A 24,378-nucleotide genomic window follows, 5' to 3' on the forward strand; every position below is an offset into this window, starting at 1 on the left:
TAAGTTACTTAAAATATGTATAATGGATTTTCCTATATCCTAGGTGATAAAGAATATATACTATAAATGTAAATGTAGATGTGGCATGTGCATAAAATTGCTAATGATAAAAGATCACTATTTCCTGTGAAAAATAAAACTGAAACAAACCAGTAAAATTGCTACTACAGTCCCCCCAAATTACAAATAACACCACTTCCTTAGAATGTGAAAGAAAACACAAAAATATTCTTGCCTTAATTCATATATATATGCATTTGCTATTAGACATATTTTTCTAATACTTTCCAAATTCACATTTGATTTCAAAAGTTCCAAATACAAAATATGCCATTATTTTTATCAAAGCATGTAGCTACAAATTAGGTTGTCATTCAATCTAGTCATAATTAATCTTCACAAGGAATGCAAGGAGCCAGTAACAATTCAGCAACATTTATAGAATGTGTAGTATATGCTAAATCTCACATATAAAATAACATATAAGACAGTTTTTAGGTTATGGTTAAAGATGAATGCAAACACCTGAAAGGAATATTTAAATAATATATAGTAAGGAAAGTGATAGAGATAGGCAAACGTTGCTATGAATACCAGGTTGTTCTAGAGAGAGCTGCCATAAAGCCCTGGCTGAAAATTTCTAGGAAAACTCCCTGGTGTGTGCTCAGTCACTCTGTCATTTCTGACTCTTTGTGACCCCACAGACTGTAGTGGCCAGGCGCCTCTGTTCATGGGATTTTCCAGGCAAGAATACTGGAGTGGATTGCCATTTCCTTCTCCAAGGCATCTTGTCAACCCAGGGATGGAACCCATGTCTTTTGAGTCTCCTGTATCGGCAGGCGAATTCTTTACTACTGGAAACTCCCTAGAGGTAGTGATGAATCTTGAGACATAATAAAGAGGCACACAGATGTAGAAGGGAAACAGACACTTCAGGAAAAACAAATAGGATGCATGCTGCTGCTGCTGCTAAGTTGCTTCAGTCGTGTCCAACTCTGTGCGACCCCATAGATGGCAGCCCACCAGGCTCCCCCGTCCCTGGGATTCTCCAGGCAAGAACACTGGAGTGGGTTGCCATTTCCTTCTCCAATGCATGAAAGTGAAAAGTGAAAGGGAAGTCGCTCAGTCATGTCTGACTCTTAGCGACCCCATGGACCGCAGCCCACCAGGCTCCTCCGTCCATGGGATTTTCCAGGCAAGAGTACTGGAGTGGAGTTCCATTGCCTTCTCCAAATAGGGTGCATAAAAGCATGTTAATACAAGGAACAATTAAATAATTATTTGAGTGTAAATTATGTGTATAGATTGGTGGTTGATGCAAATGGAAAGGTTGCAAGGGTTAAGACATGAAAGCTGTACTGGAGTCAGGGCATTATCTTTTAGGCAGTGTGAAGTAACAGCAGAATTTTATGCATGGGTATAATCTGATAGGGCTTCCCCAGTGGCTCAGCAGTAAAGAATCCACCTGCAGTGCAGGACACGCAGGTTCAGTCCCTTGGTGGAGAAGATACCCTGGAAGAGGGCATGGAAACCCACTCCAGTATTCTTGCCTGGAAAACCCCATGGACAGAGGATCCTGGCAGGCTATGGCCCGTAGGGTCACAAAGACTCAGATACAACTGAAGGGATTTACTTGGAAGATGTATTGGAGGAAATAGATTACACTGTATGTGTCCTCAATCACTTGGTCATGTCTGACTATGCTAGATTATACTAGAGGCATGAAAAGCAAACCAAAAAAAGCAATAATTCTGGAGGCATTTAAGAGTCAGATCTAAAAATGTGGTATTAGAGAAGAAAAGATAGAGTGAAATATCTATGAAGAACTATGAAATGGTGTCTTGGTAGTGCTTACTGATAGACTGGAGTCAAAGGGGCAGTGAAGAAAAGGAAGAATCTTGGGTTCCTACCTTGGGAATATATGTGGATGGATAATAGTGACAATCAAACAACCTAGGAATATAGGAGAGATTTGAGTTAAGGTTTGGGTATATTGGATATTCTGTGTTTGATGTACCCATAGGCTATCAGGTAGAGAGATAAATCAGTAAGCTTGGAGATATGGTTTGGAATTAATCAGGGAAATCTGCTGGAGATGATAAGAAAAAGAAGTTATCAGTATATAAGTGGAAGATAAAGTAACAGTTTGGATATGGAATTAAAAGACGCTTACTCCTTGGAAGGAAAGTTATGACCAATCTAGACAGCATATTAAAAAGCAGAGACATTACTTTGCCAACAAAGGTCCATCTAGTCAAGGCCATGGTTTTTCCAGTGGTCATGTATGGATGTGAGAGTTGGACTGTGAAGAAAGCTGAGCACCAAAGAATTGATGCTTTTGAACTGTGGTGTTGGAGAAGACTCTTGAGAGTCCCTTGGACTGCAAGGAGATCCAACCAGTCCATCCTTAAGGAGATCAGTCCTGGGTGTTCATTGGAAGGAAGATGCTAAAGCTGAAACTCCAATACTTTGGCCACCTCATGCAAAGTGTTGACTCATTGGAAAAGACTCTGATGCTGGGAGGGATTGGGGGCAGGAGGAGAAGGGGACGACAGAGGATGAGATGGCTGGATGGCATCACCAACTCGATGGATATGAGTCTGAGTAAACTCCGTGAGTTGGTGATGGACAGGAAGGCCTGGTGTGCTGCGATTCATGGGGTCACAAAAAGTCAGACACGACTGAGCGACTGAACTGACTGAACTGAATGGGAAGAACGTAATAGAGTGTAAATTAGAGATGATTATGGAAGTAATTCAGGAAAATTACCAAAATTATAAGATGAAGTGAAAGAGGTGCTTGCCAATAAAACTGAGGTCTGTACAAAGACATCAAAAAAAAAAAAAAAAAAAAACAGTGAAATTCCAAAAGGAGAGTGAGTTTAAGGTGAAAGTCAACAGTTAAGGATGATTACAGATATGAAGAGAAAGATAAAGACAGAAATTGCATCTTTATTGTCAGTACCAAAGTCATCTGAGGATGAGCTAAGAAGGGTTTGTGTCGGAGGCAAGGGGGCTAAGAGAAATAGCAATGGCTGGAGAGAGAATGAGAAGTGGGGAGGAACAAATAAAGACATCGAGAATCCCTAAGGAATTAAAAGATTATTGTCTCTCTATAATTTAAAATGAAAAAATTCTATGCCTGACATAAGTTTTCTCAGGATAAATACTTTGGTGCTTTTCTTTGAAAAATAAGAAACCATATTTTTTTTTCCAATGTGACATTCTTTGCTAATTATGTTAGTCTGCCTATAGGTACATATAGTACATATGTGATGAAAGAGAATGAGATTAGACTCTTTTTCAGAAGGCTTAGTTGTAAAATAAAAATAAATAAATTCAAAATAATTAAGGAGATAATTTTATTAAAATGAATTATTATAGAATTTTACCATTGTAATATATAGCAATAACAAATCACTAAGTAATACACCAAGAACTAACAGAGTGTTGTAGGTCTATTGTAATTCAAAAACAATCAAAGTCATAGAAAAAGTGATCAGATTTGTGGTTACCAGAGTCAGGGAGTTGGGGAAAGCTACTTGTATGAAGATGGTTAAAAACACAGGATATTTAGCTATCCAGTTAATAAGTCCTAGTGATATAATGTATAATATGATATGAAACACAACTGTATCTTATATGAATATGTAACAATTGTTAGAGTAAATCTTAAGAGTTCTAATCACAAGAATTTTAATTTTTTCTTTAATTTTTTATCTCTATGATAAGACAGATGTTCACTCAATTCATTGTGGTGATCATTTGCAAGCTAAAAAGGGTTATTACAGGATGGGGGCAGGAACAGACTACTGTGATAGGAAAACATGTGAAAGTAACATCTTCAAGCATCTGAGAAATTAGGAAAAAGGGATTTTGCTCTTATAGAAAAGAGTACACAAGGTGAAAAAAGAGCAAGGTGTGGGAAGTGAGTTGAAAGGGTGGCCCAGAATGTTGTTCTCTGGGTCCAGCCTGTCCTTAGGTTGTGTGCCGGCTCAAGGCTGAGGGAGAACCAGAGTCGAAGAACCTAGAGAAAGGAGAGAAAATTGAGCAAAGTTTGGTTGTATGCAGTTTATTGTGATTGATCTGTGAGTACAAGCAATTCAACTAATCATTTGAGTCAAAGAAAGGGAGTTTACAAGGTCTTTGCCTGGTTTTGTCACAGAAAACTGAGGGGTCTTATTTAGGAGGTTTTATCTAAGATAAGTGAACCTTATATAGTTAGATGGTAAGGAGAGGATATTCACTGTGAACCCATATAACCAAACACAGAAGGATAAAGGAATTTCTTAAGTGTTAGGTAAAATTCAACATTTTCAGCTGAAAAAAAAAAAAAAAGTGAAAGGAAATAGGTTAGAGGGAGCTTTGTTTTATTTTTAGGATGAAAGAGATTTGAGTACCTGTGGACAACAAGGAAGAAGCCAGAGAATAAAGGAGATGAACGAACATAATTCTCAAAAAGAGAAACTGTATGACCAAATGTAGGGTGTTATCCTGGATTAACAGGAGGGACTCATTACCCTCTGATGGTAGATAAAAATACTCAGGGAGCATTAAAGTTTGAAGAGGGAGATCTAGAGAAAGCTGAGATAGTCTGTTTAATCATTTGATATGATATCACAAAAACATACAGGTGATAGGGTAAATAAATTAAGGCTAAGCAAATAAATATTCTAGGCAGAGTAGGTCATCTGTTGTTACAGTGACACTGAGGGCAAGGTTACAGAAGGTCATAGGGAAGTGAAATAGCAGGCACCCATTATTTAGATGCTTCAATTCAGTTCGGTTCAGTTGCTCAGTCATGTCCGACTCTGTGACCCCATGAATTGCAGCACGCCAGGCCTTCCTGTCCATCACCAACTTCTGGAGTTCACCCAAACTCATATCCATCGAGTCAGTGATGCCATCCAGCCATGTCATCCTCTGTCGTCCCCTTCTCCTCCTGCCCCCAATCCCTCCCAGCATCAGAGTCTTTTCCAATGAATCAACTCTTCTCATGAGGTGGCCAAAATACTGGAGTTTCAGCTTTAGCATCAGTCCTTCCAAAGAATACCCAGGGCTGATCTCTTTTAGGATGGACTGGTTGGATCTCCTTGCAGTCCAAGGGACTCTCAAGAGTCTTCTCCAACACCACAATTCAAAAGCATCAATTCTTCGGCGCTCAGCCTTCTTCACAGTCCAACTCTCACATCCATACATGACCACTGGAAAAACCATAGCCTTGACTAGATGAACCTTTGTTGGCAAAGTAATGTCTCTGCTTTTGAATATGCTATCTAGGTTGGTCATAACTTTCTTTCCAAAGAGTAAGCGTCTTTTAATTTCATGGCTTCAATCACCATCTGCAGTGATTTTAGATGATAAAGATTACCAAATTCTAATAATATTACATATCTGGGCTCAGGCAAAGAACAAAAATCTGAAATGTTGCCAGAATCAAAATTCTCCTTTGAAAACCAGTTTTGTGCTGTCAAAAGAATCCAGTATAACTTATAACTCAATGATAAAATTTACCTGTGAAAAACTGTTACTTCAAAGCTGAGATACGAGAATGATGATATATGTGCACGAGACATCATATGGCACCACAAGAACCCCAGTCTCCATCTCAGTCACTCTCTCAGGTGCTCACGTGTTTTTTTACCTCCACACTGTCTCACTCCACCACCAGGACCCTCCATACGTCAATTGCTCTAAGTTTCCTAAGCTGCCAACTTTAAATATTATTTTCTTATCAACCTGTGTTTAACAGGCTCTAACAATAATCCCTTAAAGAATCTATTCTCTGAATTTCTCTGACAGTTTTTTGTACCTCTCCACTGAAGTGTTACAGAAACCTTTGTCAGGCCATTATAATAACTGTGGTAACTGTCCATTTTCGTTAACAAGTCAGGAAACTAGAATTTAAGAATGTCCTAACATTCAGTTTGTTCTGTGCTGTGCTTAGTCACTCAGACGTGTCTCTTTATGATCCCCTGGACTCTAGCCCATCAGGCTCCTCTCTTCATCCAGGCTCTCTAGGCAAGGATACTGGAATGGGTTGTTATGCCCTCACTCAGTGGATCTTCCTGACCCAAGGATCAAACCCAGGTCTCCTGCATTGCAGGCAGATTCTTTACCAGCTAAGCTACCAGGGAAGTCCTAACATTCAGTTTAGGAGTGTTTTATTATAAAGTTATATTGGTTCTCAGTTATCCATTTTCACATGTTAACTATTATCAAAGCCTCTTCTTCCATAAATAAAGGTATCAGGGAACATTTGAAAATGAACCAAATACTTCATATTCTATTATCCCACATATTACTAGAGATTTTGCTTTGCTTTGTTTCTATCTTTTTTTCTCGGTAACCTTCAGAGTTTTTCTTAGTAATTATGAGGAAATCATTTTTACTCCTCTTAATGTGTTTCTTTTATAAGAATCAAAATAGTAATAGCAAGGGAGAGAAGTATAAATGTAACTTTTTCTTGTCTTTTAAATCCAATAAAGGAGCTAAATTCTCTCTATGCATGTATTTAGTATTTTAATGGTCTTTCTTGAAAAATCATGCAGTATTTAAGCATCCAGTACTATAAAAAATTGAGTTTGTACAAAAACCTCTAAACTTTTTTAGATATGTGTTTTCTAAATACTGATAGATAATTTTATTAATCACTTAAGGGATTTTGTTTGTTTGTTTTAAATTAAAGCACCCTGTGGAGGCAATTTAACAGGATCTTCAGGATTTATTCTTTCGCCAAACTTCCCTCATCCATATCCCCATAGTAGGGACTGTGACTGGACCATCATCGTCAATGCAGACTATGTTATCTCCTTGGCATTTATCAGGTGGGTTCCTATCCCTTTCCACAGCTTAAAAATTGTTTTGTTTATTTTGCATTAGCATTTGCACTAGGAAATATTTATTTTTACATGACATTTTACTTTTTTTTTTTTAACCAATTTCAATACTAATATTTTGCAATAAACAATTTAAATATAACAGCATAGATTCCAATGTAGTTCTGCAGGCTAATGAGTGTGCATCACTCACCAGTTTCCAGTATAGAGGAAACATGTTAAAGGTTGAATAGTTTATTGATTTTCATGAAACATTATCTCTTCATAACCTTTCCTCTCTCCCTGAACTTACCATCATTGCTTCAAAAGATTCTATGTTTCCTAAACTTAAAGATTAAAAGGTCAGCATTTTGAGGAATGTTTTCTCCCATATGCGCACCATCAAAAATGTCTTTGAAGTATCTGTGCAGCACCATTATTGGGCTTGGGAAGATATATATGTACCATGTACCATTCTTTCTGGTGGTGTCATTAAGTCAACTGTCAAGAATTTGATGGGTAATCTTCATGTAATTTCTCAGCAGAATTTGTCTTCTGATGGAACTTTACATGAGGTGTTCAAAATTTACATTCGTTGTTTAGCAGTATCAGTTGAAAAGTTAGCTTTTAGTTAGTTAGTACTGTTAGTACTGACAGTGGAGGATGCAGCTTCTTGTGTGGAAAAGAAATTACTGAGTTTAAGCCCCAGCTCTGTTGCTATCATTTGTGTTACCTTGGGTAAGTTACTATCTGAATGAGTAATATCATATGATTTTATAATAATATTATTTGAGCCTCTGATTCCTCACATGAAGTAACAGCTGTATCACAAAACCAGGCCTAATTCTTTTCCTTAAGATTTCAATGGGAATGTTAGGTATCAGCAACTTAAAGAGTTTCTGCCTAGAAATGTTCCTGATCTTAGTGTCCAAGACTAAAGTCTGCTGGCTCTTGTAACACAGCTCTTCCTTCTGCTAGCATATCACAGCTGCTTGGTTTTTATGTAAATTTTTAAGCTGAACATTTTTTCTAATATATGAAAGTGAAAGTCACTCAGTCATGTCTGACTCTTTGCGGCCCCATGGACTATATGGTCTGTGGAATTCTCCAGGCCAGAATATTCGCGTGAGTAGTGTTTCCCTTCTCCAGGGGATCTTCCCAACCCAGGAATCAAACCCAGGTCTTCCGCAATTCTGGCAGATTCTTTACCAGCTGAGACACAAAGGAAACCAATATATGAAACCTAGATTAAAAAAAAAAAAAAAAACTCTAGAAAAAAGATAATTCAAATTCATGAAAAATTTCAAAAGTATAAATATATGGAATTTTTACTTCTATAATTTGTAGTAGTACATTGATAATGGTAACAACAAAGCAACACTTGATGGCAATGTTGGTTATATGCCAAGACCCAGTTATAAGACAATTTTCTGAAGTAAATACTGTTATTCTCATTTTTACAGTAGAGGAAATGGCAGTACAAACATTAAAAATGTCAGGATGCATGATACAAGGTTTAATTTACTTTAAAATTGTTTTAGTTAATAACTGAATTGTAGAAGGTTGTATTACATGAAGTGTGTGCACAGAAGTTGATTTACTGTTGTATCATTGATTATGTGACCTAAGAGAGACTACTGACATATCACGATCTCATTGGGAAAATGGAAATGATAGTCTCTTCCTTATACCACAGGATTATTGACAAAAAACAAGTTAATATTTATGAAACTATTTGTAAAAGATAGAGTGTACTATCTTCCCAGGTTTTTGGGAAAATAATCATTATATTTATGGCTTCAGTTTTCTAAGTATGTGGGTTCTATAATCATTATAGGACGATTCTCATACTTTGAAGGTTGTTAAGGCAAGTTTATTATGCAAGTTTGAAACATTTAAACATTGATTTGAATAGTTTATGTGCTAAAATGTCTTTATTTGCACACTGTTTACTTTTGGTGAAGAGTGTATTGGCTCAATTTGCCTACATTAAGTTCTAAAAGAAGAAAATATATTTACTTTCAAGGAAAAGAATACCTAGTACAATACGCAATGCTTTGAGTAATTTAAATGCAGATTTTATCTTTCCAAATTTTGTTTGAATCTGGTATGTAGAGTTCAGTTTTAAAACAAGAATGCTCTTAAATTTTGAAGTTCAAGGCAAATAGATTCATGGACAAAACAAAAAGCGATGCAAAATATCTGGTGAAAAATTTTAAAATACAGTTAATGTCTTACACATTTTACTGATATAAAGTAACTTAAGGATATGTAGCTAACAAGGACACAAGCATCTTGAACCTAAACTCTGACTGCAAATCCTGTATCAATTATCAGCTTAAAAATTGTTAGCCTTACAATCATTTGTATTCCCTGTAGACCTAATGCCAACTTAAATATACTTGAAAATATCAAGATGTCTTCTTTCTTTTTCCAGTGCTGATTTTATATGCATATTCAGTGTGCTGTTGCCAGAGGAATTTTTAAATTGACTTATTTTGACAGAATCTGTTATTTTTAAATATAATGATTGAATTAATATATAATTTATGGGACTATTATGATTAAAACCTTTGTAATAACCATTCCACTTTTTTCTTCCTTCCTTCCTTTCTTTTTTCTTTTCTTTTAGTTTTAGCATAGAACCAAACTATGATTTCCTCTATATATATGATGGGCCAGACAGTAATAGTCCCTTGATTGGAAGTTTTCAAGACAGCAAATTACCGGAGAGGATAGAAAGCAGCTCAAATAACATGCATTTGGCTTTTCGGAGTGATGGATCTGTTAGTTACACTGGATTTCATTTAGAGTATAAAGGTAAATGTGAACATTTGATTTTAGCATCATGATTTAAATTGTGAATATTTTATATAAGAGAATAATGTCATATTGGCCGTTGTCAGTGGTTAGTTATATGTGCAGTTCTTAAAGCATACTACCTGCAATTCATCTCACAAAAGAGCACTCACTGTAGACTTTTCCTATGAGCGAGAAGGAAATTAGCATTTCCTAATTACTACCAAAGGAAATGTATCACACAAATAAGCCATTAGGATACTGCAGAAGTTGGCTGAGACCACAAAATATTTCTTAAAAAACAAAGTCATTTTTGGAAGCTGAAGTTTCACTTGAATATCAAATATTCAGAGACTACTCTCAGAGATAAAAATATTCAAAAGTATACGATTCACAAAATATTTTGACAATTATGACTCAGAAAATATCTGAAAATATTTAAATAGGTCAACATTAAGAATAGGGTGAATATAATATGCTCTACGATTATAATATGCCCTTACGATTATACAGTGGAAGGGAGAAACATATTCAAGAGATTGGATCTGATAGATAGAGTGCCTGAAGAACTATGGACCTAAGTTAATGACATTGTACAGGAGACAGGGATCAAGACCATCCCTAAGAAAAAGAAATGCAAAAAACCAAAATGGTTGTCTGATGAGGCCTTACAAATAGCTGTGAAAGGAGAAAAGGAAAGATATCTTTCAAATCAAGATAACATAAGATAAGATATCTTATATTATATAATGGGCATATGCCCATTTGAATACAGAGTTCCAAAGAATAACAAGGAGAGATAAGAAATTCTTCCTCAGTGATCAATGCAAAGAAATAGACGAAAACAATAGAATGGGAAAGACTAGAGATCACTTCAAGAAAATTAGAGATACCAAGGGAAAATTTCATGCAAAGATGGGCACAATACAGGACAGAAATGGTATGGACCTAACAGAAGCAGAAAATATTAAGAAGAGGTGGCAAGAATACACAGAAGAACTATTAAAAAAAAAAAATCTTCATGACCCAGATAATCACAATGCTGTGATCACTCACTTAGAGCCAGACATCCTGGAATGTGAAGTCAAGTGGACCTTAGGAAGCATCTCTACGAACAAAGCTAGTAGAGGTGATGGAATTCCAGCTGAGCTATTTCCAATCTTAAAAGATGATGCTGTGTAAGTGCTGCACTCAATATGCCAGCAAATTTGGAAAACTCAGCACTGGACACTGGACTGGAAAAGGTCACTTTCATTCCAATCCCAAAGAAAGGCAATGAGAAAGAATGCTCAAACTACTGCACAATTGTACTCATGTCACATGCTAGTAAAGTAATGCTCAAAACTCTCCAAGCCAGGCTTCAACAGTGCATGAACTGTGAACTTCCAGATGTTTGAAGTGGATTTAGAAGAAGCAGAGGAACAACAGATCAAAGTGCCAACATGTGTTGGATCACTGAAAAAGCAAGAGAGTTCCAGAAAAAACATCTACTTCTGTTTTGTCGACTATGCCTAAGCCTTTATCTGTGTGGATCACAATAAACTGTGAAAAATTCTGAAAGACATGGGAATACCAGACCACCAGACCTGCCTCTTGAGAAATCTGTATGCAGGTCAGGAAGCAACAGTTAGAATTGGACATGGAACAACAAACTGGTTCCAAATCGGGAAAGGAGTACGTCAAGGCTGTAAATTGTCACCATGCTTGTTTAACTTATATGCAGAGTACATCATGAGAAACTCTGGGCTGGAGAAAGCACATGCAGGAATCAAGATTGCCGGGAGAAATATCAATAGCCTCAGATATGCAGATGACACCACCCTTATGGCAGAAAGTGAAGAACAAAAGAGCCTCTTGATGAAAGTGAAAGAGGAGAGTGAAAAAGTTGGTTTAAAACTCAACATTCAGAACACTAAGATCATGGCATCTCGTCCCATCACTTCATAGCAAATAGATGGGAAAACAATGGAAACCGTGACAGACTTTATTTGGGGGGCTCCAAAATCACTGCAGATGGTGACTGCAGCCATGAAATTAAAAGACATTTGCTCCTTGGAGGGAAAGTTATGAGCAACCTAGACAGCATATTAAAAATCAGAGACATTCCTTTGCCAACAAAGTTCCATACAGTCAAAGGTACAGTCTTTCCAGCAGCCGTGCATGGATGTGAGAGTCGGACTTTAAAGAAAGCTGAGCGGCAAAGAATTGGTGATTTTGAACTGTGGTGATGGAAAAGACCCTTGTGAGTCCCTTGGACTGCAAGGAGATCCAACCAGTTCATCCTAAAGGAAATCAGTCCTGAATATTCATTGGAAAGACTAATGCTGAAGCTGAAACTCCAATTCTTTGGTCACCTGATGCAAAGACCTGACTCATTTGAAAAGACCCTGATGCTGGGAAAGATTGAAGGTGGGAGAAAAAGGGGACAACAGAGGATGAAATGGTTGGATGGCATCACCGACTCTATGGACATGAGTTTGAGTAAGCTACGGGAGTTAGTGATAGACAGGGAGGCCTGGCATGCTGCAGTCCATGGGGTCGCAGAGTCAGACACGACTGAGTGACTGAACTAAACTGAATATGACATGGTAATGAATATAATATTTTAGAACATTTCTGTCTGTATTTAAATGAATTAATATTAAGATATATACAGATATTTCTTGGGCCTTCCCAGGTGGCACTAGTGGTAAAGAAACCCCCTGCAAATGCAGGAGATGTAAGAGAGTCGGGTTTGATCCCAGGGTCAGGAAGGGCACAGCAACCCACTCTAGTATTCTTGCATGGAGAATCCCATGAAGAAAGAAGCCTGGTAGGCTAAGGTCCATCAGGTTGCAAAGAGTCAGACATGACTGAAGGGACTTAGCATGTACACATATGGATATTTATAAATATAAGTTTTCTATTCAATGTGTATAAGGACAAATTAGATCTTAGTTGTTTAAAGTTAAATTTTATTTAAAAAAAATTGATTCTACAAAGGATATTGATAAAGGGGTTATTTGAGTTATGTAAATGCATACTTTGAATTTATTACTTACTGCTTTAATTTTATTTTTTCCCCACTATAGAATATTTTAAGTAGGTAAAAGTTATACAGAATAGTAAAACAAACTTCAAAGTATTTCTATCCAATTTGACAGACTTTTAACATGGTGTTATATTTGCTTCAAATCTTGTTATTCTTGTTTTAAGAAATATTCAATTGAAACTTCTGAATTTGCACTGGGAAGAGAGGTGTGTGTTTTTTGTTGTTGTTGTTGTTGTTGTTTCTTTTAAGGGCTATCAAAAGAAGTCAAGCTGAAACCCTGCCTTAAATACATTTTCAGCTAGAGACAAAAGAAAATGTTGGGAGTAGTGGTTTGGGACTTCAAAGGAGAAAAAGGCAATCCACATTGATGGAAAAGTAAATGTTTGATAAATAAATGTTTGCTGGGCTGTACAGAGACAAGGAGATAAAGAGTGGATTCTGCTCTCTAGACCCTGCTGAGTTTCCACTGCTGCAACCTAGCCTATAGTCATTGCAGATATCTTTGGTCATCAGTCAGTCAGTTCAGTCACTCAGTCCTGTCCAAAAATTTGTGACTTCATGGACTACAGCCATGGATTATGCCAGGCTTCCTGTCCATCACCAACTCCCAGAGCTTACTCAGATTCATGTCCATCGAGTAGGTGATGCCATCCAATCATCTCATCCTCTGTCATCTCCTTCTCCTCCTGCCTTCAATCTTTCCCAGCATCAGGGTCTTTTCCAAGGAGTCAGTTCTTTGCATCAGGTGGCCAAAGTTTTGGAGTTTCAGCTTCAGCATCAGTCCTTCCAATGAATATTCAGGACTAATTTCCTTTAGGATTGACTGGTTTGATCTCCTTGCAGTTGTGGGGACTCTCAAGAGTCTTCTCCAACACCACAGTTCAAAACATCAGTTCTTTGGTGCTCAGCTTTGTTTATGGTCCAGCTCTTATATCCATACATGGCTACTGGAAAAGCCATAGCTTTGACTAGATGGACCTTAGTTGGCAAAGTAATGTTTCTGATTTTTAACGTGCTGTCTAGGCTGGTCATAACTTTTGATTTGAGGAGCAAGCGTCTTTTAATTTCATGGCTGCAGTCACCATGTGCAGTGATTTTGGAGCCAAAAAAAAACACAAAGTTTCTTACTGTTTCCATTGTTTCTCTATCTATTTGCCATGAAGTGATGGGACTGGATGCCACGATCTTAAGTTTTTTGGTTGAGTTTGATGCCAGCTTTTTCTCTCTCCTCTTTCACTTTCATTAAGAGCCTCTCTTCTTTGCTTTCTGCCATAAGGGCCCATCTTTGGTCAGAAGTGTATTCTATTTTAGGTACATGCCCTTTAGCTCAATTCTTAGGTAGCTAAGTGGGAGGTAAGAAGACTATGTTTCTGTTTGTTAAAAATAATCACCCAAAATCAATATGTATCCCAAAGAGGCATATTTTGAGGTGGTAAATTTTGGTCTGTGAGTCTCTCATCTTACAGAGCAAAGTAAGAAAATGGCCTTGTCAGTGGAAGAATATATGAGCTATTTGGTACCAAACAGTAGGTGATTCTCTGGTGGCTCAGAAGAATTTCAGATTCTTTACCATGCGAGGAGCAATGAGGGAGACCTGGGTTTAAGCCCTGGGTTGAGAAGATCCTTTGGAGAAGATCTCCTGGAGAAGGGAATGGCTAGCTACCCACTCCAGTATTCTTGCCTGGAGAATTTGGTGGATAGATGAGCCTAGTGAGCTATAGTTTATAGGGTCACTCGTGACTGAAGTGATTAATGCTTTCACTTTCAGTAAGAATTTAGGATGACCAGCTATTTATTAGGGTTGTATGAAAATGTTAGCTGCTCCAAACCAGAGGATCATGGGCAAGCTTACACCTTGTGACTATGGGTTAGGAAACATTGATATTCTAGAGAACTGAGCTTGAGCAATGTGCCAAACTCTCCCACTGGAAGAGTCTCCCCATGCCTTACACAAGAACCCAACTAACTGGCTATCTGCACAAATCATGAGTAGTCAAGATTATTTTCAGACACTCCTATTCCCTTTATGACCGTATCCTCCTAATTATTAATTCAATGCTTATCTTTTCCATGTATGTATGCTTGTACATATATTTATATTTTCCATCATGTACATTTCCTTCATTCTATTTTCATAAAACATATTTTCATCATGTATACATTCTTATGAAAATTGTATTTCCCTCTACATTATTTCTGAGATATACCAATAATAAGAGACATGTAGACTTAGTTCATTAATTTCTTTATGATATTCTATCATATGACTATCACAAGTAATTTGTAAATTTTTCTGATAGATACTTAGGTTAAGTTTTCTGTTAGGAATCATGATGATATAGCCATCCTTTTGAATACTTTGTTGAATATATCTATTAGATTCTAAAATATCTGTATATCTAAGAGTGGTAATACTAGATCAAAGGATATAAACCTCTTGAATCTAACTACATATCCCCTAATTACTCCCAGAAGAGGCTATACCAATTTATATTCTCAACAGCACAGAAAGCATTTCAGAACCTCCACATTTTCTGAGTTATAACTGACAAAAACATTATACTAAATTTAGGTGTTTGTATGACATAATGATTTAATAAACGTATGTATTTCAAAATGATTACTATATTAAGTCTATATAGCATCATCACCACTGCATATAGTTACAATTATTTTTTTCTTGTAATGAGAACTTGTTAAGATATATTCCCTTAGCAACTTTCAAATATAGAATACATATATTCTTAAGTATTGTCACCATGCTGTATATTACATCCTTAGAGCATACTTGCCTGGAAAATCCCATGGACGGAGGAGCCTGGTAGGCTGCAGTCCATGGGGTCGCTAAGAGTTGGACATGACTGAGCGACTTCACTTTCACTTTTCACTTTCATCCATTGGAGAAGGAAATGGCAACCCACTTCAGTGTTCTTGCCTGGAGAATCCCAGGGGCAGGGGAGCCTGGTGGGCTGCCGTCTATGGGGTCTCACAGAGTCGAACACGACTGAAGTGACTTAGCAGCGGCAGTAGCAGCAGCAGAGCATACTTATCTTATAACCGGAAGTTTGTACATTTCAGGGAGAAAAAAATTTTCCTCTGTTCTTATAGATTCTTCTAGCTGATCTAAGAATTAAATTGGTATGAGACAGATTAACAAGAGAAAATCAAACAAGTTTAATAATGTGTATACTTGGGAGAGACTTATGAAAACTGAAAACCTTTTCCTGAGAACTAATTATCTTCATGCAAGTTTTCAAATGTATAGACATAAAAATTTTCACAGTGCTCTCTTGCATTTTCTGTTGCTGTATTTTTTTTATTGGAATTGCTTGGTATTTTTGTTAATATTACTTTCACATAATTTACTTATTCCCCATTTTCTCTAGATTGGCTTTTATTTTTATAATTAAAAAACAAATAACATATTAATTTTCATATTTTTCTCCTCTTCCATTATGAGCTTCTGAGGGCTGTGTATTTTCCTCAAAGCACCACTGTAGCTGCTTTGCAAATGTTGGGATATGTAGAGTTTTATTATTTTACAATTTTAATTTGTTCTAATTGTACTGCCTTTTGATTTTTTCTCTACTTAAGAGCTATTTACAAGTGCTTACAAGTCTTACAATAAATTTCAGTCCATACTTAATTATGAATTTCAAGCTTACTAGTACTGTGGTCAAATGTGTATGATTCCAGTTCTTGGTGTGTCTAAAGATTTGTTTTATGACCTCTATATGGTTAGTTTTAACCATATAAAGCATATACGCTCCCTGTGTGCTTGGAGAAAAGAGTGTCATCTAATTTATAGGTGCAGTTTTTTTTTAATATATATACTCATTAAATTAAGTTCTCTATGTATCTTTATTGAATATGTATGTACTTTGCCATTTAAAAAAACTGCTTGGTCTAGCAATTATTAAAATAGTTGGGGAAATCTATTATATTTTTTTAATTAATTAATTTTTCATTTTTTTTTCTTAAAATGGTGATTTTTTTTTTTTTTTGCTATGTTATAGGAACCCATTTTTGGGTACATATATACATATTTTTAATCTTATTTTGAGCTTTCTATTCCTTTTGCTTTTTCTCTTGTACTGGCACAAATTTCTCCTTTTATCAAAGTCATATAATTACTTGATATTTTATTGTTCATTTATTTCCTTATTTATTTACTATGCACACTCCCATTTATGCCCCTCAATCCCTGTGCTGTGCTTAGTCGCTCAGTCATGTCTGACTCTTTGCATCCCCATGGACTGTAGCCCAGCAGTCTCCTCTGTCCGTGGGATTTTCCAGGAAGAATACTGGAGTAGGTTGCCATGCCCTTCTCCAGAGGATCTTCCCAACCCAGGGATTGAACTGTGTGATCGAACCCATTGCAGGCAGATTTTTTACCATCTGGGTCACCAGGGAAGCCTAAGAATACTAGAGTGGGTAACCTATCCCTTCTCCAGGGAAACTTCCTGACCCAGGAATAGAACCAGGGTCTCCTGAATTCTAGGTGGATTCTTTACCAGCTGAGCTACGTGGGAAGCCCCACTCAATCGCTACACATACACCAGAAAAACAAACTTCTTTAGAGCAAGAACTCTATTTACCGCTATACAATGAACTTATGAGAATAATGCCTACATACATAGTAATTGTTTGATAATTACTTAGCTGATTTTGAGTTGCTTAAAGAGGTGTTTTATATTTTAAATCAAGATATGATTAGAATAATAACATACTGAAATCTAAGGAAACTTAGAGACACATTCATGTCCTGTATTTTACAAATGAGAACTTGGCTTTTTAGGAATATCTGCAAAGTGATAGCTTTATAAACAAGACTCAGTTAAAAAGAGATAGAGAACTGTAAGCAAGTCAGTAAAGCTAGGTTCTATTGTGAGTTTGTATTTAACAAAGCATTTCCAGAGATCCATAGGATAACAGATAAAGGAAGAATGCCACAAATACTACAATACTCAGGGCTCCTGCGGCTGCTGCTAAGTCTCTTCAGTCGTGTCCGACTCTGTGTGACCCCATAGATGGCAGCCCACCAGGCTCCCCCGTCCGTGGGATTCTCCAGGCAAGAACACTGGAGTGGGTTGCCATTTCCTTCTCCAATGCATGAAAGTGAAAAGTGAAAGTGAAGCGCAGATGATACTAATTTGTTACAGCATTCTTTCAAATGGAAACTGGACTTGACTTCACAATCCTTTCTCTCCTAATATCCATGTAGTCATTATTAAATCCATGTCATTTAGCACTTGAGATAAAATCTACTCACCATATCTTAAACTAAATGTATTGCCCTTCCTATTTCCCATCTTGGTCAATTTCTGTGTCCCATTATTTCTGAAAAGCTACAATTTATGCCACCACAGGAAAAAGGCCACTGATGCATTTTTTAAAAGGACAATGTTAATTACCTATTATGTACTTTACTCCAAGTGCAGTTATTAGTTCTTTCAATACAGTATCTCTTTCTTTCCCATTAGCAAAAACACTTCTAAATGCAACAAAATGTTAACTAACAGCATTATCGGGTAGGTATTACTATACCTATTTTCAAATGATGAAATTGAGAATCAGATTGTTAAAGTGAATTGCAAATGATGGCATAAATTATCACTACCAATAAGAGTAAAGGAAGATAAAAATGTGAGTACAGGCAGAGAAATACATAAGCATTCCATGAACTACAGTCCATCCTGTACCCTGCAACTACTGCCTACCATCCTTGGTCACTACACCAGTTCCCATTTACACACAATTCCTTGAGGTCTTATTTTTATACTCCAGATGGTATTTCTTTACAATGTTATTGCTAAGTTTATGGTATTCCCGAAATCCAACCTAATTAACTTTCTGGACTGGCTCTCAAAACTCTCAACCCTCCCCATAGAATTTCATCCCCCACTTTAGGGTCTCCAGGATCTGTCTTTTCTTATCAGTCACCCTACCTTCTATTTTTATTTAAAAAAAAAAAAAAACAGTTGCTCTTTAATTGCCTGGTTCTTTAAAGCTCATAAAGTGGTCTTGTTGTTTATTTCTGCCATAGCCAAGCAAACATGTCAAAATTTTCAAGATAAAATGTACACCTGCAAAAGAAATTGACATATAACTGGAGGTCCTGGATAGTAAAAACTATTTGTTTTTCATTTGTAATCATGTTATATACTTTATTTTAAGCATGTTGATTTCTATTAGCTCTGAAAAAGTAAAGTTTTTAAGTCCCAACTCCAAATACTGATATTTATAGGTCTTTATTTAAAAAGCTATAAGTTCAGCACCTACTTCTATAGAGCTCACACCAGAGTATAGTTGCTATTGCTTGTGTTCATACTGATCTCTTCATTTCCCTCTTGAAGATAGACACTGAACCTTATTTTTGTTTATTTGCAAATACATAGGAATTCTGCAAACAAAGCATTTGAATGGTGAACAAATGCTATAGTCAAACATCGCAAATACACAGCCTGCTAATAATAGAGATTCTGAAAGGAATACTAATTTTATTTACAAAAAGCAAATGCTATATGGCAAAAACCACCACAATATTGTAAAGTAATTAGCCTCCAATTAAAATTTTTTAAAAATCAAATGGTAGATATGCTCTAGCGTTGTAGACAATAGTTGCTGCGACTGCTGCTAAGTCGCTTCAGTCGTGTCCGACTCTGTGCGACCCCATAGACACCAGCCCACCAGGCTCCCCTGTCCCTGGGATTCTCCAGGCAAGAACACTGGAGTGGATTGCCATTTCCTTCTTCAATGCATGAAAGTGAAAAGTGAAAGTGAAGTCGCTCAGTCATGTCCGACTCCCAGCGACCCCATGGACTGCAGCCTACCAGGCTCCTCCGTCCATGGGATTTTCCAGGCAAGAGTACTGGAGTGGGGTGCCATTGCCTTCTCCGTAGACAATAGTAAAGTGAAATAAATAGATATTTGAAGGTAAGGGGAGATGTTTTATTAACTTGAAATCAATGTCCCCAAAAAGTTTAAATCAACCTAGTCTCCAGTAGTCTTCCCTGAAGAATCCCCATGGACAGAGGAGCCTAGAAGGCTGCAGTTCTTGGGGTGGCAAAGAGTCGGACACGACTGAATGACTATGCACAGATAAATTAATGTAATTTCAATAAGATACAATATTAAATGTATACTTGATAAACATTTTAGCTTAATGCTATCTTTTGCATTGTTTTGTATTAAGGTTATTTTTAATTATGTTAATAAATATATTTTAAATATTTAATAGGTGTAACTCATAGGAGGGATGATTATATTCTTTAAACAAAATATTTACATGAAGAAGAGAGTATAGATACAGTTTTGTGCTTCTGAAGGGGACCTCCTGGCAGCTGCTGTTTTATCTGATAGGTACCAAAAATCTACAGTGAAAGATTTATGAATGGTTGTTTATATATGGGATAAGTTAGCCACCTGCTTCAAGAACCTTCAAATATAGTCAATTACTTTCTGAATTAATATATCAATTTAAGGTAAGACATATCTTTTCATAGAGCAACCTATTACATTTCAGCTTTACTTTCAGGTATTTTGCAGCAATTATTTAATTTCCAATTGTTTAATCAACAGTATTTTCCAAAATAAAAGAGATACATCTGTGGTTTATATTTAATTTCCATAGTGTGAACTATGGGTCTTCCAAAAGAAAGAGATCCTTTTGGGAATTACTGTGATCTGAGGGGACTACAATGCATACACAGCTTGAAGGGAATTTAGCTCTTAGTTTCTGAGTTCATGCTAGCAGGTATATGCCCAATGGCACTATTCTGGAAATAAAAAGCAGCTGAATATTATATACTCTGATGACATCTCAAAAATAAAAATAATATATAACTTATTATCTACAAAACAACACTATTCTTAATAATGGTCCTTTCATGAGTATATACCCGTATGTGGGAATAAACTTTGAAGTTTGTTAAAGACTAACCTTTAACAACAAAAATATTATGGTTCTTATTAGCCCAGGAAAAAAATGTATTTATAAACAAGTCATTAAGTATTAATTGAACAAACATTATTTAGTTATTGTCGTGCCTGATGCAAAGCATGATAAAAACTTTATAATGATATAGATATTGTGCTTATTATAATTTCATCTATATGTCTTCCTTAATAAAATGAAAACAAAAGCATAATAAAGCTTTAATTTTTCCTGTTGACTCTTCTTAAGGACACATACTTCAACTTTGTAATGTCAAAATTTTTCATTAAAATAAGCATTTACAATGCTTTAATTTCACCTGGAAATAATTCTGAAACAAATTTTTTGTAAGAGTGAAAAAATAGTCCATTGTTAAGATACAGGCTCTATTGCTTACAATCACGTCTGTCTTCCAGAACACTGCTTCTAACATGCTTTACTTAGAGAATATAAGGCAAGGGACTCTTACCAGGGATCTATTCAGTAGGCAAGTTGCTATTATTCATAAAAGTGAATTATTCATACAAATAAATTATTTTATTAAATTAATTATTCATTAAAATACTATCAATTTGCTTCACATTTTTGTTTCCAAAATTGAAATCATTTTTCCATCTGTTTCCTGGACCTATATGTAAGGATTCTCCACATGTTCTCAAATTTTCCAAATGCAATTGCTATGGCAAACACGGAAATAAACAAGTGCAGTATTATTCATAGAAAGCTATTCACTAAGAATTTAAAGCAATATGTAAACATAATAAAGAGATAAGTGAATCCTCTCAAAATGAGCCTAGCAATATAAAATTGTTGCAGAGGCAGTATTTTTATCAACCATTTTTCCCTTTACTCAAAAAGTAGGTTTGCATTATAGATTCACTAATACGTCACTGAAAATTTGGGGAAAACTTTAAAGAAGGAAAAAGCTAACTTTTCAAAAGATCGATGTTAGGCAGTTAGACATGTTAAAGAGATTAATCCTTCTAAATAGTAATTTCAATCCTTTCTTTTCCCTCAAGGGATTTAGTTCAATTTCATGAAGAACATAAATGGTAGATTGCTGTTACACCTAAAAATTACATTGCATTTTCTGCTTATTTAAGGACAAGATTAATGTTTTTCTCTGAAAAATTAAACAAACTCACCTCTGTACTACTAAAGCCTCTTTCTTAGTGACCAAAGAATCTACTGGTTCTTTTCCTTCTGTTATATGGGATACAAATTTCTTACACTGTGTGTGTGTACATACATGTACATACCTTTGAAAGATCAAATTATTTAGTTTTGGTTGATGCTCAGAAATCAGGTTTATCTGACTTACAAGCTCCAGTATAACTTCTCCCCTTCATGTCTCTCATCCCCCTTTCACCTAGTCTGCCCGTTACCCCTCAGTGCTCAGTTTAGATGTCAGTTCTTCAGGAAGGTTCTGAATGCTGCTCCTTATACAACACACATCGAAACCACAAGTGTTTACTTAATGTAATTATTTTCTTGATAGACTGTAAAAGCCATGAAGGTTAGAATATTTTTTTATCACCATGGCTGTATTTCAGTGTTACTTGGATAATGGGCTCTTAAGTAGTTTCTGGAAAGAAGGAAGGAAGGAAAGGAAGTGGGAATTTTTCATTTGGTATTCTATTAAAATCATTTAAATGTGTCTTTCCACCATTTCCTCTTTAGTTGAATTCAGAGAAATCTTGTGAAGTATGTTTCCTAAAGCATAAATTTCTCGTAATTTCCTGTAAGTGTTGAAGCACTTTGAACTCTGCAGACTTTAGCAAATGGAATAAAAATAATTTTTCTGTTAAAATTAATCAGATTTTGATTAATTTATTATGATAATATAATTACTATAATAGCCAAACACCAAGATATTCTTGACTTAAATTACAAAGATTCTATTACTCATATCCAAAGATATACCCATCTCCTGAATTCCCACTAACATAAGATAAATTCTAATGTAGCAAATCACATTTGTTATCTTGAATTTGTGACAGCCCTTCAATGGCACCCCACTCCAGTACTCTTGCCTGGAAAATCCCATGGACGGAGGAGCCTGGTGGGCTGCAGTCCATGGGTCGCTGAGGGTCGGACACGACTGAGCGACTTCACTTTCACTTTTCACTTTCATGCATTGGAGAAGGAAATGGCAACCCACTTCAGTGTTCTTGCCTGGAGAATCCCAGGGACGGGGGAGCCTGGTGGGCTGCTGTCTATGCGGTCGCACAGACTCACACACAACTGAAGTGATTTAGCAGTTACATTGTACATCTCTATTTATCTGCAATGATAATAAAATGTAAATATTCACGTGTTACCCAGATCTGGTATAACAAAAGTATTCTACCACTTATTTGCCAAAATGGATGAACTAATATATTTCTCCCATATTTTCAAAATATTCTGTCAGTCTCTTTAAACAGTTCTTTGTTGTGAATGGAATTTACTTTTTAATTTGCATTTTACTATTACTTTTGAAAGTTCCTGGCTTTGATATAGACTGTGTCCAATAAGATCATGGTTTGGATATTATAAAGATTTTGCTATTATTTTTAATGGGCAGACCTCTGACAGATATGTGCGGAATGAGTAGAGGAGGTAAGTTAAGAGAAATGGCTTCAGGGTGGAGACATAGGATCTTTTACTTTCTTCCTACTGATTAACTGAAATTAGCATAGGCAGTAGTACTATATCTAAGTTCAGTCACATGAAATGAAGTGTACTTTATTTGGGGGAAGATCATTTAAATAATGAAATATTAAATAAACAAGTTCTTCTTTTCCAAAATAATTCATTTAAAATACTTATGCATGGTTGATAACACATAATTATAATAAACTCTGAAACCCTGTTTGACTATATATACTAGATACTAATTTTAACAAGAAGACCAATGAAGAATTTTATCTTTTTTTAACCAATATAAATCAACAAAACATCAGATATGGTTGAGGGCTACTTTGTACTTTTAGCTCTTAAGCAGAGGCAGAAAGCGTTTTGGTGCTTTCTGTCTATTTAGAGGCAGAGATGAAGATATACTGATAGCTTCCTAGAATGTGCTATTTTAAAATAATTCATTTTATATCAACATTACTTTACAGCAAAACTCCGAGAGTCCTGCTTTGATCCAGGCAATATAATGAATGGCACCAGACTGGGAATGGATTATAAATTAGGGTCAACAGTAACCTATTACTGTGATGCTGGTTACATTCTTCAAGGATATTCAACACTCACCTGTATCATGGGAGATGATGGAAGACCTGGATGGAATAGAGTTTTACCAAGTTGTCATGGTAAGAAACTACCTTTTGGCTGAGTTTTTATAATTAGAAAGAATCAATTAAAGCTACTTCTGTTTTTTTAACAAATCAACCATTTAACACATGATCTACAAGTGTGGTGTAGGCAATGCAGATTTTATCGAGGACTTTTTAACTGGTTTCTGTAAATAAATGATTTTGGAAAAGTGCTTATATTCCCACGTGTCTCTAAAGCAATGTGCATGTTATAGTGGGCCAGCTCTCTGAGAGCAGGGATATTTTGTTCATTTTTTTTATCTTAAGAATTTAAAGGAGTTCCTAAAACTTCAGGTTCTCAGGAAATATTGACTGAGTAATGAGGAAGAAACACATTGAAACTGTTATTTCAACAAAAGTAGATAAATGTAATACCTAGAATATTATCAATGATCAGTGATAGATCTGAACCAAGCATATGGAGATACATACATTTCTCCTAAGAACTAAGTTGTTTAAAAGGAGTGACCAAGTCAGAGCTACTGAGGCAGCT

The 24,378-nt window shown here is 36.0% G+C and overlaps 1 protein-coding gene across 1 annotated transcript in view; it reads left to right on the forward strand.

The window, feature by feature from the left end:
• The window catches only part of CSMD3 (CUB and Sushi multiple domains 3), a 1,469,335-nt gene that overhangs the window by 1,119,974 nt on the left and 324,983 nt on the right, over positions 1–24,378 (forward strand). The window contains exons 29-31 of the mRNA XM_061439111.1: positions 6,688–6,826; positions 9,450–9,637; positions 23,688–23,882. Coding sequence (XP_061295095.1) covers positions 6,688–6,826; positions 9,450–9,637; positions 23,688–23,882 — 522 coding nt within the window. The remainder of the gene's footprint in view (positions 1–6,687; positions 6,827–9,449; positions 9,638–23,687; positions 23,883–24,378) is intronic.

This window comes from Bos javanicus, chromosome 14 (genome assembly GCF_032452875.1).
Source record: "Bos javanicus breed banteng chromosome 14, ARS-OSU_banteng_1.0, whole genome shotgun sequence".
Lineage (NCBI taxonomy): Eukaryota > Metazoa > Chordata > Mammalia > Artiodactyla > Bovidae > Bos > Bos javanicus.